The 16,378-nt window shown below is 38.6% G+C and overlaps 1 protein-coding gene across 4 annotated transcripts in view; it reads right to left on the bottom strand.

The window, feature by feature from the left end:
* The window catches only part of dscamb (Down syndrome cell adhesion molecule b), a 155,042-nt gene that overhangs the window by 121,182 nt on the left and 17,482 nt on the right, over positions 1 to 16,378 (bottom strand). For all 4 annotated transcript variants that reach the window (XM_088427068.1, XM_088427070.1, XM_088427069.1 and 1 more), the window contains exons 2-3: positions 8,995 to 9,312; positions 8,711 to 8,857 (exon numbers count right to left, since the gene is read on the bottom strand). In XM_088427068.1, coding sequence (XP_088283194.1) covers positions 8,711 to 8,857; positions 8,995 to 9,312 — 465 coding nt within the window. The remainder of the gene's footprint in view (positions 1 to 8,710; positions 8,858 to 8,994; positions 9,313 to 16,378) is intronic.

Raw genomic sequence — 16,378 nt, 5'->3', positions numbered from 1 at the left:
TTACAGTATATGGAACAATGTACTGTATATTCAGGAAGGTGCTAGTTGGTGGCCAGGTGTGGCGAAGGGTACTCCTTTTCATTTTGTAGCCATCCTTTAGTCTACCCGCACACATCAGGGAAATTTTTGATGTATCGTGTAATTTTTCTGTAATTTTTACATGCATGCAGTATTCTTTGACCTTTTGATATACCTATTATTTAAATCAACTGCATATTTAATTTGAAAGACAGTGTCCTTTCACTACTTCGAGTCACTTCGCAGCAGTGCATGATGCACTGCAACACTCCCACGCTCAGTCCTACCGTGGAGTCTGAGGCAATTTAACAGCCTTAATACACAATCTCGTTCAAATGAAGGCACTTTTGTTCAAAGCTAAACCACTGCTCTTCTACACCTGGGCATTTTGGCAAGAACTACACAACTTCAGGCTCTGTTTGCTTAAGGGGTGTGGCCAGATAGAACAGAGTGATAACACAGACTGAGGTTGGCCCTTAAAAACAAAATGCAATGTGGGAATGGGGGGGAGTGGGAGAGGTAGTGGTAGTGCTCCGTACTACGGCGAGAGCTTTGTTAGTGAACAGGGCTCTGCGCAAAAGCACACTCTGCTATGTATTGGGGGGAAAAAAAACAACGTTGCTACCCAAAGAGAGACTGTTTACCCGCCATACTACAGTTAGGAGATTGCTGGGCATGGGAAAGAAAGGTTGGGAGTTGTGCTGGGAGATAATATCGATATATCGAAACCATCATTGCAAGTGCTTAAAAATGTTACAATACATGACCTTTTGTCCGAGGCCGTGTTTCAAAACAAAAGCGGCCGCAGAGGAGGAGGGCAATCAGCAGAAAAAGAAGACTTTATGATACGAAAATAGCATTTCCTTAGTTTCTGCCATTGTAGTCATATCTCGGGCTTCCGTACAGTGTTCAAGTCATCCGTAGTAGGCTCCTGTATGTGTTCCTGAGAAGCGCAATAATATCCGCGTGGACATATTAATGAGCAGTAAACTCTCATGTTACATTTAATTCAAAATGTTTTTTTGTTTTTTTTGAGATTGCAAGTTTTTATTTGTTTTGGTTCTGTAATATGCTAAGTAATTTTTATAATATGAAGAAAAATAACCTGTACTGAAGCGACCATATTCCAAGGTTTCACTGCATTTGATAAATTATAACAACAGAGTTTTCCTGGGTTTTTGTTTGTTTGTTTGTTTGCTTTACAAACATTGCCCAATATATTGAAATACCTACTGCAATACATTTTAAAGACACAAGACCCAGCACTAGTAGGGAGGGTTTTACTAAACGTGATACTGATACTGGATACAGGAGTTACTGATAACTCCTGGGAGAAATGTTATGAATGAAGTGTTATAAAATAAGGGTTGGCATAATTTTTTCTTTTATTTCAGGCACTTTGATGCACTTGGTTATTTTTTTTGTTTGTTTGAGGCTAAGCTGTCACCCATATAAACGCTGTAAAAATGTAGTAACCAAATGTGAAAGATGATATTGCATGTTTCTTTTGTTTCTGTTAAAAAGGATACAGTTTTAGATATACAACGTTTATACAAAATCATCTTCGAGTCAGCGCGTCGGGTGGGGTGGGGGTCTTTTTCCTAGAGGGGGCAAAGTCAGTGGACTACAAAAAAATGTGTTTTTCCTCTGGTTTAAATGAGAGATGAGTCCCAACTAGAGTGCAATGGCACACTTGTGCACTACGATTAAAAAAAGCACAAAAGGAAATGATTCAAGTTTTATTATTTTATTCTGAAAAAGTTTTATTTAGCCATTAAAAATGTCTTTGTTCATGGGTCATTGCCAGCATCATATATAATAAGATAATAAGATAGAAGAACGAAATACTGTGGCAGAAGGGACAATAAACCTGTTGCATAATAAATCAATTTTGTGTGCATCCATTTGTAAATGAAATGAAACAATGGATGCTGATGGAATAATTGTATATATGTATATATAATCATATAAAAACACATTGCATACCTATTAGAATGTACACAGACACACACTCACACACACACTGACACAAACAATTCCTTATATGGTGTTACTCTGAGGAGGAGAGCCCAAGAACACCGGAAGACCTTGGGGCTCCCTCCCTCTTTTGCAAAAGATCGTTTTTGACTTAGAGTCTTGGCTTTTCTCCAGTCTCTAATTATTGATAACTCTGACAGTCATCATTCAGTACGTTTTTGTTTTAATGTGTTTTGAGACTTTTCTGATGTAAAATATGTGCTTGACTCAATAAAATTTGGAAAACTTTGGATAAATGACATAAAACAGCATCACTGGGCATTATCCATTTCACTATCGTAGAAAAATTAATTCTTTAGTTTTCACTAATAATACATGATAAAAGGAAACAATGAGCCTCACTGAATGTATGAATTAGAGGTGCATGGCTTTAAATGAGAAATATTTCAATTCATTTAAATACTACAATGTTACATTACTTCTTTATGTTTGTGTGCATGTTAGACTAACATTCATTATTTAGACATCTTCAACGTACTCATTCAACATGCTTAACCCTTTTACATTTTTAAAGTAGACAAAACGTATATTCTCCATGTGCACATTTTTGCTGTACATATCGTAACTTGTTACACCAGATATGATCCATTGTACAATGTGAAGGGGAAATAATTGACACATAATACTTTGAAAGTGTCCACTTATTTTCAATGCATGTCCTCCAAAAATATTTGTTTTACAAGATGTTCACAATTATTTCAGAGTGTTTGACCAAGCCAAAACATTGAATAAAAACAATGAACGTCTTGAAAGCAGCTTGCAGATATCCCAAAAAAAGAAAGATAAAAATTTTGAAAACAAAAAAAAACATGATAAAATAAGTTTGATGATGTATCGATCTCATGCAGCTCTGGGCTGATAGGTCACACTGAATACAGTACATCCATCAATCCATCCATCCATTATCTGTAGGGCCTTATCCTCAATAGGGTTGCATAAAACAAGTAAATAAGAAAAGTTTGCAAGGTTTCACTGACACGTTTGCTATTCTGTCAAGATCAACTCTTTGTTGACTCTCCGGGTCTGCTCCTCAGGCAGAAATTTTGAATGATATGCTCCTCAGGCAGACATTTTGAATGATAATGATAAGGAAAGGAAAGGAAAGGAAAGGAAAGGAAAGGAAAGGAAAGGAAAGGAAAGGAAAGGAAAGGAAAGGAAAGGAAAGGAAAGGAAAGGAAAGGAAAGGAAAGGAAAGGAAAGGAAAGGAAAGGAAAGGAAAGGAAAGGAAAGGAAAGGAAAGGAAAGGAAAGGAAAGGAAAGGAAAGGAAAGGAAAGGAAAGGAAAGGAAAGGAAAATGCACTTCCTTGGAGAGGAAAGGAAATACAAACATGCACTTCCTTTAAAAAGCACAGGCCGCTGACACACAATGGTGAATTTGGCAACACGGCATCACTTCAAATCAAGGCTCCTCCATACACGTAATACAGAGGAACACAACGCAACTCATCCCCTTTCTGGTCCACTGCCTTTCTTCCTTTGTTGCTTTCATCCCACCATTAGCTCCATCAATTGTTTATCAAAAGCAGCAGACGACAGCAGCATGGCATATGAAAGCTTGTACATGCAAGGCCCGTTTTAAAATTCATGACAGGTTAATGGTATGTTAGTTGCAACGTTAGGACCCAGTGAACTAGTGTTGTGCGCATTCACATTCAAAACAGGCCGCTTCAAATGACTACTAAGCAGTCCTTATTCTAGGAGGTAATTCATATTCTAATTAACTTTTCAATCACAGCTGATTAATTAAGACAGGGCCTACTCTGTAATTATGCATCTATTTAAGACTGCACGGTTTTTCATTGATTTTTGACACAGTTTCCTCTGTATATTCCAGTTGTTGATGTTGCTAGCTTGCAAAAGTAATACAAAACTTCACTATGATCATACAACTATCGGGCATTTTAAAAAGTAAGTAGATGTTCTTCATGTTAGGATCATGATACTGTACTGAGGTATGGAAATCCAGTGAATTAATCCTTAGCATATCTCCCTCACAGTTTTGACACTGATGTGGTCTTTGTTCTGGAGTTTGTATGTTTTCCTCATGCTTTAGTGGGTCTCATTCTGAAATACCTCCAGCTTTTCGCCAAATTACAAAAATATGTATGTGATTCTCATTGAAGACTATAGGTAAGAATGTGAGTGTGAATAATTGAAAAGAAAATGGTTTATTTATATGAGCTAACTGAATAGGTATTTGTTTATTTTCTTTCAGTCTTGAAAATGAACACCAGAGCAACAGTTAACAATGTTACTTTAAACTAGGTCTGCATACTAATAATTATTTGAATAATCAATCTGTTGATTAAACAATTAATTGTACAAAAAAGTTTCATTCTTCATTACTTTATTCATTCTAAAAAAATATGTCAAATTCTTTCCAGGGTAAAAACAAATTTGCAAATGTATTCAACACAAAGATAATATGTCTGCTTTCATTAAGCAAAAAAACAAAAATAGGGGAATATTGACGTGAGAGGTAGAAATACCGAATATTTGGACTCTTTTAAATTAATCAAATCATTTAGTTAGAAAAATAATTACATCAAAATGACTAATTCAGGAGGAAATCTGTTTAATAATAATAATGATAATGCATCACTTTTATATAGGTCTTTATTAGACACTCAAAGACGCACACATTCATACAGCAGTTGCCCTCGGGCAGGCTGACGGAAGCGTTGCTGCCGTTGAGTCTAAAGCCACTCCGACCAGTCACCCAATCTATTTCACAATCATTTTTGATCGATTAATCGTTACAGTTCTTATTTAAAGTGCTTATATCATGAGGTTTTAAGCTTTTCACAGTTAAATATATGCATATAAAATGATGAAACCTTACCTTTGCCGCATTGGAACTTAAATTTCTAAAGAAATAGAAGGTTGTTTTTTTTTTTTGTTTTTTTTTGTATTTTTTGGTTGATCTAGTTCTATCTACAAAGTGAAACTCATTCAATGTAACCCCGCCTTACATCCTGTGACTGCCACATTCCCTTCATGACTGCTCTCTAAAGCCAAAAAGCAGGAGGAAACAGCAACAATAAAGAAAATGCTAAAGTCATAGCAATCAGTAATGGGGGTCTGCGGCTGAGTTAACGAATAAGCTAAACACAGGCATTTTACCGACATTTAAATGAACTGGAGTTCCCGACAAAGCAAATTACGTCTCAAATATACACAGTAAGATCCGTTTCTTCTATCAACCACTCCAGTAAGTATTCCCACCAACGGACCTCTATTAAATGAAAACTTCTGAACCTGGAATAAAAGAAATGCATGCATTAAATTGTATAAGACAATGTTACATTTACAATTGATCCCTTACAACATAATACATCATACATAATATGAAATAACGCCACTCCTCTTTTTTCAATCTTCTATCATTGGATCCATACCGGCATCATGTAAATGACTCTTTATTGATATGAGTTTAGCCGTAATTAAGAAAGATTTTAATGTTAGTCATTAACATCCTGTCATGGTGTCCAAAAGAAAAACAACGTATGAGGAAGAGCATGTCATTTCAACTCCTGATCAACAGCCACCATCCAACAAGGAAACGATGGAGATGGCATCAAAAATCCTTTTGTATGCACAAGAATCACCAGACATCAGCGATGCTCAACGAGACAGTTACTTGAAATGAACAACGCAACTGTATGATACTACATCCGATGAAAATCATTGCTGGCAATTCTAGAATAAAAGAAATAAGAATAAAACAAATAATAAATTAAGGTAACTCGATCAGTGCTCTGCACACATTTTTATTGTTTTTGTGTCTCTCCAAACATTGATTGCTCCTCCCTCACCTTCTGATGCAAGAGAAGTGTGCTTGATTTTCCCATTCCCAACAAAACCAGACATTAATAATTCAACGTGACTGAGATAGCTTTATTCCATGTCCACTGAGGTTTTCTTACGTGAAAAATTAAAAAATGAGAGTGAAATTTAAAGGTGAACTGGAGAAAGAGATGCAAAGCTAGACTTGGTCAAACTATGTAGTAGCTCATTGCCACTGTCAAAGCTCTGTTGGTAGCCTTCTGCAGTCCCCTCAACCTTGGAGTAAATACAACCTCTCCGTAACAGTGTGAGGTGGATCTGCTCATGCATCAGAATCCACCATCAAATATTTATCAGAGAGCAGCAGTGATTTTGACCGTGTGCTCATGCTTTTGACAGCGCTCGCCAGCTGCAATACTTATTGAAGTAAACACCAGCAATCCAATATTGTCATCCTTGCAAAAGAAGGCAGGAGAGAACCGCTCACGTACAATTTAATTTACCGTTCATTTTCACTGCATAAACATTGATCATCTAAAAAAAAATAATTGCTGTCGGTGGAATAAAGGTGATCTGTTTGATTTAAAGCAATATGTGACAAAAGGTCCTGTGGTATTTTATCCTTAGGACAAAGATGAAAAAAACACCAACCCTTGTGTTGTCTCCATGACTCACTCCATTTACGCATCCAAATCATATCTGCGTAGTGCATACTTCACCAAATCTCAGTGGCATCAGGCAATGTCTTATAACTGGCAGCTTGCAGCGAGTAAGTCAGCTAGTAAATAAGTCTCCGGCATGGATCAGAGGACACATCTTCATGCTCGAGCAGATACATTTAAAATGCCACCAAAACACCGTCCTAGATTTTGCCCTCAGTCAAATGACATCAAGTGCTCACTTACAGGTCCCTGAATGCCCCGGTATGAAGCGAAATCAGCCCGTAGGCAAAACACAGAGCAATCACGCGCATAAGCACGGCTTTGAACTTGAGTAAAAAGCCAATGCCCATTGTAATATTGAATTGCATGACTTAAAAAATTAAGGTCTGCTATGCTGGGCAAATTGTTCTAGCTAAACTGAGTTTGATAATGTGTAGACGACAGGGGTCGGTACGGTGATTCTGTGTGACAGTTCTGACCATCCCCTGACTAAATTGAGAATTGTTGAGTCCCAGTCTTGAAACGCCAAGATGAGAGCAAGTAAGGTGACACACATGAGAAAAATGTTAAAGTTGTAGCTTTAGGAGTAGTCATAATTATGTAAAGTATTTGTAGAAAACCAAAAATAATGTTCAATAGACGATTAAACAAACCTAACAAGAGTCAATTAGTGGGTATAGAATTTTCTGTCTTTGTTCTTGTACAATCAAATGCACACACACACACACCTTTTTTGTAAAACCACTCGCACTTTAATCTATAAATAAATAAATAAATCAGTTGAACCCTTATGCAGTATTTTGACACTTTTTGGGGCATTTTCTTCCACACCATTCCACACCAAAGTATTTTAACCAGGGAAGGCACATTCCTGGCAGTGTGATAATTAAGTGGTCATGCCTCTTTGAACTTTGACATGTTGTCACTATCTGGGTAAAATTTCAGCCCCCTGGTGTCCTTTTTCTATGCTTTCCATTTGATGTGAAATGCCTTGATGTAAAGATCAAAGGATTGATAAAATACTGCGCAAGGGTTGACAAAAAAAAAAGATTAAGAAAATAGTTTGCCATGATTCTGTCATGTTCAAGTTAATATCTTGGTATGTACAAGTTTTTCCAAAATTAAATTTGATGTGGTTACATGTGACTTATTGGTATTCACAAATGTTCATGTCTCCTGTTACACGAATGCTTTGTTGCTTGATCATTGTTTTTACTGAGGAAAGCCCATTCTTAAATTTGGGGAACTGTTCCTGTTCAGTAACACTGAGAATTGACTCTAACTAAGAGTCTTTATTAAAGCATTTTAAGTAATAATGGTCTAATTCATTTGATTTAAGTGTTGTATATGGGAATAGTACTTTTTTTTTAACAATTTCAATAATATTTTATTGTATTATGGGTCATTTTGGGGATTTTCATCTAGCCAAAATACTTCTTCTTACACAGTTATGATGCATACCATACAATGTAAAGCCACTATAAACCACTACATGGTAAATACTTGGACTGGGCGATAACATCAATACATCCCTTTGATTGCAATCTGAAGTGATGCAGTACGCATATTGCAATATGACATTCATTTTCCAATATATAACGTATCGGTTTTGAAACACTTTATTGGGAAGTTGTTGAAGGAGAGACAAACAGCAGAAAAAGAAATGTGCTGAAATTTGTGGCAAAGTGCTACCTGTGTATTCCTGCCACATAAGTGCCATCTGATAGAGGATTCCCAACTGCTAGGTACATATTAACACATTTTATTGAAAAAGAATGTTTAATGTGTGCTTAGAAATGTCAATAATGTGTGGCTTCTGAATAAGAATAAATAGAATGTGTCTTTTAATAATTTCCTTCTGTTTTTTTTCAGTAATTTTAGTATATATATGCCATATATTTTTTAACCAATATATGACAATACATATTGCAATACGCCTTTGCTGTATCACAATATATAGCCCAATATATAAGATCCAATACCCGGCCCTAGTAAATGCTAATTCAATCAACAGCAGCAATTGACAACTTGTCAAGGCATATTTTGGGAAAAAAAGAAGCCAGTTGTTGTGTGTAAATATCACTGAACCATTCAGATGATTTTGAAGGATTTCTTTGAACTCCATATTAGCTTTACATGAACCAGAAATAGATTTCAATTGCTTATTTGAAAGCCTATCCAAACGCAAGAGACGTAAGCAGTTTTACCTGAGCTGAGTGAGACTGTGTCTTTCTCCCATGATACAACGCTGACGTAGGACTCAACAGAAGCTGGGATAATGCACTTGAAGACAGCTACGCTGCCACGCATAGCTTTCTGGTCAGCCACTCTGACCGTGTAGGGTTCTCTTGAAACTATGCAAGATAAAAGAGGGAATAAAAACACCTTAACCAGTGAACACGTTTTCTTACAATATATTATATTGATTTGATTCTGTTCTTCTGGTATCCATCGACACAAGAGTTTTTCTTCACTACCACTGTGGACTTACCAGCTTTAATATGGACATCCTGACTCCTAATCTTGCCCGTGGGATTTTCGGCAGTGCAGTAGTATGTGTTGTCGTGGATTAACTTGCTGAAGCTGGATGGAAGAAAGTTGAAGATCTGGAGCGTTCCATTCGGGTGGACATGTCGGATGCCTGGGACATCATAGATCTCCTCGCCGGTGGCCAGGTACCAGCGTAGTGAGGCGGGAGCTGCGCCCCCAGCAGGACAGGGCACAGAAGTGCCTGTGGTGCTAGCGAATACTACCTCTTGAAGCGACGCATTGACAAAGTATAAGCTGGAATGTAGGTCCTCGCTGAAAACTGTGGAGGCAGAAAAGAAACGCAGCATGTTAACATAGCTCATGTTTGCACCACCACTCCAAAGCTCTTCACCCGCTTTGTGTTTTGTTTCATTTAGTTTCTTTTCTTTTGCGATGGCGAGAGAGGAAGCAGAAGCATGGATGCTCTGTCAGGCCTAAATGCTAGTCTAAGAAAACAACCTCACCCACCACCACTGCCAAGCCTTTTCCTCACCGATGCCAGCTCCATCAACCACAAAATGGACAAATTGGAGCTACAGATGACAACTAACAGCTTTGTCAGCGACTGCAGCGTTATTCTTGTCACAAAGATGGCTTCACTTGCTGATTACTGATGCTGCAGTACACTTAACAGGCCGCATTCTAAACTGGCAGGATAAAGCTTGGTTTATGTTTGGGGCATCCGTGAGGTCCAGGCTGTTCCGCGGGACAAAATGATGTAATTTTAACAACCACACACTATGGCCAAATTTTTTGCACTGTGTACCACCTGAAATTTCTAAACCAGCATGGAGAACATAGCCAATGAGTAACTGCTGGCGGAGATTCACCGATACGAAACTTGTATGATTTGGCAGATAAAAACTACTCTGAACAAAATATTGTCAACGACTCCTGACTTACTTGGCCATGCATTGGTCTCACAAGCTTATTATATTCCTTCTGTGTTGTAGATTGCTGTTTTTTTGTTTTTGTTTTTTTTTTTCCTTTGTAGTGGTAAAAAGCAACATAAAAGTTCTACCTCTACGTTGAGGCATCCTAGTGTCAACTGTTGTTGTAAAAACTAGGATTGTCTACTTTTGTTATATTGTAGGATTGTTTGTATGCTGTAGATGCTTTTTGCTACCACCTATAGTATGTGAGAATATCGGCACTCTTCGGCATGCTGCGGCATTAGTATAGAATCATGTTAAACGTGTCCTATGTGTCAAGCATAAACCAAGATTATGAACTGTTTATGTGCACAAATGTTGTAACAACAGTAAGTTCATAGACAATCCTGATTTAAAGGTTCTGGCAGACTCATACAGACTTTTTTTTTAATCTACTGAGAGAGCTCACGGTTGTTTTTCTGACTGCTGTTTACGTACGGCCTGATGCTAACATTAGCACAGCACTTAGCCTCATGCTTGCTACCCTGAACAAACAGCAGCTCGCCCAACCCGATCGGAGTCTTTATTGTTGCCGTTGACTTCAATCATACGTGTTCAAAGTCTGTGCTCCCTAAATTTATCGAGTATGTGAACTGTGCCTCCAGGGGAAAGAAAACACTGGGACATGTTCATTCTAATTCTAACCATGCATTAAAAGCCAACCCAACAAAAATATCCCTAATACAAAACCCTGTATAAAAAGCAACTTCCACAGTCCTCTCAAACTCTGCAACATCGCCTTCAGGTCAAACCTAGTACAGTAAGGCCGAAGCAAACCTTATGTGAGGCATCAAATAGTCTAAGACAGCCAACAAAAGGGAAATTGAGGAGCAGTTCAGTGACAATGGCCTGCGAAAGATGTGGCAAGACTTCCAACACATCAACAAAGTCTGTGAATACAGACGCTTTTCAGGCTGGGAAACTGAACCATTTATTCACCTGCTTCAAAGCTGCCCGACCCACAACAGTCTCACCCGTCACAGACAACTGCACTCTGTCACCCCAAGGAACACAAGGTGAGGCAGTTGCAGAAAAAATGTCAAGCCCAGGAAAGCAGCTGGCCCTGACGAAATACCAGAAAAGGTTCTTCGATAATTTGCCCATGAGCTGACTGGGTGTTCACAAACATCTTCAACTGCTCCCTCTCACAAGCCATTGCTCCTCCCTGTTTAAGTCCTTGTCTACATGTTGTGTTATTTAAATCTGCATAGTCTTTCCCCTCGTCAATGTTGTTTGTTTATTTAAAGAAGTCATGTCTGTATGAATCCAGCACAGTGCAGTTTCATTCACTCACAAGCATGCCAAGTCGCAAGGAGGCAGTAGTGTCGCCAAATTCTGTCCAATCAAAAAGAGCTTCCGCCTCTGATGTCACCAGTGTTGGTGTCTTTTACGGGAAAAAGTAGCGCGATGAAGCAAATCTCTGTTTAAGATGGTTATGCACATCCACAAAACCGGAGGCTAGGGCAGATCTCCACTTTGGCCGGAGCTTTTGAAACATTCCATTTTGATAAAAAAAAAAGACGAAACCCGACCACATAACCCGACCACATATAGCAAATAGGGCAAAGCGGAGACATTTACTGACCCCTTGCAAGAATTCCGGCTTCGTGTAGACAAGGCCTAACATTGTCAACAATCATCCAGGTTTACAAAAAGGCATCGATTGACAATCTAAAAGATTATAGGCTCATCACACCAACACCCATCAACATAAAATGCTTTAACTAACTAAACTAATTGCTAGCACAACAAAGCAAACTTGCCACCCACACTCAACCCTCACCAATTTGTATACAGAGCAAACGGATCCACCAAGGACGCCAAAGCCATAGAGCTTCACACTGTGCTTAGCCAACTGGAACACAAGGACAAAATTAAACGACAACAGCTCAGTATCCAATACCTTTATCCCAGATAGTCTCCACAGCAAACCCCCCCTCCTAGGCCTGTCCACTTCTATCTGCAGGTGAACTAAAAAATTTCGAACAGACCATCCACAAAGAGGCAACTTTGGTCCACACCAATCTGCAATAACACTTAGCAGTGGCTCACCACAAGGTTGTATACTGAGTCCTTTACTGTACTCATTGTAAACTAAACACCAACCCACCTCTTCAACTCCATCTTCAAATTCACGGAGAATACCACCATGGTCTGGCTCATCTCAGGAGGAGATGCCCAGTCCAGGAGTCTGCCCAGAGAGATGAGGCTGAGGGGTAGGCGGGAGACACCATGAACTGACACATGCCAGCCAATTGCAGGGCACACAGAGCCGAACAGACATTTACGCTCCCAATCACACCTAAGGACAATTTAGTATGTCCAATACACCTGCCCTGCATGTTTTTGGAGTGTGGGAGGAAGCCGGAGTGCCTGGAGAGAACCCACGTAGGCAGGGGGAGAACATGCAAACTCCACACCGAAAGGCGAGATGGATTTGAACTTGGGTCCATGAACTGTGAGGCAGACGTGCTAACCACTGTTACTTTGTGTGCCTGATACACGAGGACAACAGTTTTAGTCTTTTCTTAGATAAGTACAGGCAACTAAATGTGTCCGTTCAAAATACAGTATGAATACATATAGTATAAGCTTCCTGTTAGTAGCTTGCCTTCTGAGTCTTGCTACAAGCATGATGGCTCTGCTCTAAACAACTTAGAGTGACACTGACAGCAGGCTTGGACCCTCCCTGGGGACAAAACATTTTAGCACTTCATAAATTCCTAACAAGGTTTCAAATTGCAGACTTTCCCCATTTTTTTTCCTTCTTCTTCCTGCTTTGTCTCTCTCACAGACCTAGAATTCTCCACATTTAGTAAATCAAATCAATTGTTTATAAATGAAACGGTCACAAAAGTACTGTATGGTAAATTTTATGTATTGTAAAATACAGCTTAATCAAAATTGTGGACAGATTGACTTGAAAAACAAAAAGGATTAAGTTGAGTCATTTTCTATAGTGATCATTCTTACTCATACTGTATTTACTGACTTAAAAACCTGAATCAGAAGTACCGTATTAGTATTTGCAGCTACTCCAATTGAAATCCAGGTACCTTACGGAGGATGTTGTCTCTTTCTTGGGCTTAGTGGCACAATGAATAACACATCTGTCTAGGGATAAAATGATTCTTGATTTCACTCCTGGCCTGCTTAATGTGTAAAAAAAAAAAAAAAAAAAAAAAACCTTTGCAAAATTGCTTATATTTAAATGTTCAGTCAGCTAGGTTCGGGGCTGACGTTTCAAAAATAGATTTGATAGTTTCGACGTAGCTAACATTAGCAGCTAACCTGTTTAAAATTAGTTTTTATATGCTTCATATTGATACAAATTGACCAGAAATATTCATAGACTGTAGCAATTATACTGTGCAAATTAGTGTTAGTTTACCTTGTCATTATTGTCATTATTACTAGTTTCGAGATATTAGTGAATCCACTCTCAATCCGCCATGTGTTTTCTTTTCACTAACTTCACGTTACTATGGCTCCACTCTAAATGGTTTGAAAATTACTGGTGCTATTCGGCTAAGTGGACAGCTCTTTAGGTGTCGCACACAAAGTGCACCTCACTATTGTAATCTTCCTGTCTTTAGCTCTGAGGGACTGAAAGTAATGGGAGTATGTCCATCTTCTGTACATATTGTCCATATTCAACCTCTCGTCTGCTGCTGCCGCACCTCATCTCTGCTGTAAGTAGGTACTAGTAACAGAAAAAAAAATATTTGCCTCAGACTTTTCTCCTCTGATCTCACGGGGTTTTGGGCGAATAAGGGGAAAAAACACCACTTTCAGGTTAAAAATGCAATGTAATGCATTGCGTCATTCTCATTTGTACTGAGTAAAATACTACTTTTTTTGTGTGTGTCATGTGTAATTACACTACCACGTTACAGCAAAAAGTAATACATTACAGAAATTACATTACTTTTGTAATGCATTACTCTCAAAACTGGTTTCACACCACATTTGTATGAATCCCGAGACGGACAGAACTAGCAAAAATAGTAGATTTCAGTAAAACAATTTTGGTACTCAACTTAATTGAGCTGATAGAGAAGTAGATCAAACACACGGAGAGCTTTTATTCCGTTCTGGCATCGGAGAAATTGGATTAGGATTTATGTGCCAACTGTTTTCATATTCATCTGTTTCACATATGAAAAGTATATGAGAGTGACTCGCTTCAGCCATGCTGAGAGCAAAAGCCGGATTGATTTAATTAAAAATGGAGAAATTGACTCACTGCACTGCTCGTTTTCTTAATTGACTACACGCTCCTCAGCGCACATGGTCTGGTGGTGCAGGTGCTCAGACCTCACAAAGACCACCGTGCCACTCCCCAACAAACAGCCTTAGTACCCAGCCACTTATTTCTTTGCCCTAGAGGAAATGCATAATTGCCATAATTTTTTATGAGCCAAATTGTGAAGGTGAAATAAGTGGCATCGCTCAATTATGTATTATATGCATTTATAATTGACTAAGACTTTTTTTTTTTAATGTCGCTGGTTGCTGGTAAGTCTTTGAAAAGAAGAAAGTTATTTTGTTTAAATGTGATGTTAAACCTACGGCACATTATGCGTTGAGGAACAAAACACACTCGTTTGTGCTGTATCTTGTCAAGATTTGCTGAAGAGTCGTATATCTATCTATCCATTAGAGGTAGATGCTGTTTATAAGAAAAGCTATTTTTTATGACCTGCATGATAAATATGACTTATTTATTTCACTGTCAATCAAAAAGGTATTCCTCTTCACACAGATCATTTGTTTCTCATGCAAAAGCCAGCCTGCAGGCCAGCCCACCGCCCTTATACCCCCAGAGATGCTCATGTCTGTTGGACTATCCAATGAATGTGTCTAGTTCTGTGCAGTGAAACAACCTTTCTGCGTATCTCCATTCAAGCACAGTAAATTCTCAGTGAAGGATGTTGTGTCAGTTACATGTGGTAAGTAGATGATTCTGAATGAAACTAAAGAAAAAGAAAGTGAAGAAACTAAAGAACTTACTTGGTTTGCACCAAAAGTGTTACACATTTAGTGTTGCAATATTTTTTGCCATTGAACCTCTAGTTGTTTGAATTCCACTTTCTATTACAGGAGAATAAAATGAAAACTGCACAAAGCAAACAAGAGGCAACAAAGAAAAAAATAAAAATTAAACCCGCAAGCAGGATTCTATCTCCTGTGTTTCAGAGGGCATCTGCTGAGTTCGTTTCATTGTCAAGTATGCTGCGGCAAGGGGATTCATGGCATTGTGGCACTGGGGTTCTTACAGCGACAGTGTGACAGCAAAGATCCTTGAGTAATTAAAGCATCTTTTCTGCGCCCTCGGGGCAAGTGTGTGAGGCAGCGGGAGATCACACGAGGCTCACTCAGATACAAGAACATCCAATACAGTAACATTGCACCCTTCCAAAATTTTACTTTCTAGGTTTGTTATATGCCATTATAGAAACAGTACTTGGTTACTTTTGTGTCCTTTTCAAGTTTTAATTTCTTTTCCCACTGCATTGATTAAAATTGCACCAAAAATGCCAATGATTTGTAATTCATTATAATTTTTCACCAACTGTAACACAAAGCGATGGAATTGCATTGATTAGTTTTCCTGATTAGTCGGTAGCGATTTGTAGATTCTATTGAGCATTGTCGTTAAGATGGCGAAGAGGGTGGCACAGTGGGTAAATGCTCAGCATGGCCGCCACGGTGCGGAGACCTTGCAAGTGTGAATGATAGTTCATTTTTGTGTGACATTGACTGGCTGGCAACCAGTTCAGGGTGTACCCCATTTAATGCCTGAAGACAGCTGATAGGGTCCCCCGCCCAAAACCATTGTGAGGATAAGCAGTTATAACCATGGATTGATGTTAGTATAATAGGTGAAATTCTCTTAGTGTGATATTTAACCTGTCTTGACAACAAACTTCAACTGGGAGTGGCCATAAACCTAGGTTGATTTATACCCCCCCCTCCCCCCGCCCCCAAATGGGACTCTCAAGGCTGAATTTTTTTTGTACTTTTTGCTGAGAACTTCATTAGCAATTTTCTAATTTTTTTGAGCATTTAAAATGGACTTTGACTTGACTTGACTTGACTAAACTTCACTTGATTTTTTTGCAGGTTAGTCCCAGGAACCTGAAACTTATATTTAAGTTTATGTATTTAAGTTTATCATGAAACAGTAATAATATGGAATGGTCAATTAAGGTTAAGTAAAATTAATGGTTGATGTATCTATTGCCTTTTTCTGTCTGAAAAGTTTGAAATGTCCGACTGGATTTGAAGGCAACATGATCTCGTCCTCACATTAGCAGCGATCTGAGTGACTGCGTAACTGACGAGCGCTTTCTTAGCGTCCTTAATCAGCGACTGATTCTTTAGTGTTGGCGTGTTGATGCTGGATCATAT

The sequence above is a fragment of the Hippichthys cyanospilos genome, chromosome 11 (assembly GCF_059441005.1).
Source record: "Hippichthys cyanospilos isolate Australia breed blue-spotted pipefish chromosome 11, RoL_Hcya_1.0, whole genome shotgun sequence".
Lineage (NCBI taxonomy): Eukaryota > Metazoa > Chordata > Actinopteri > Syngnathiformes > Syngnathidae > Hippichthys > Hippichthys cyanospilos.
The sequence above is the reverse complement of the archived record's forward strand: the minus strand, read 5'-3'. Positions and strand labels throughout refer to the sequence as shown.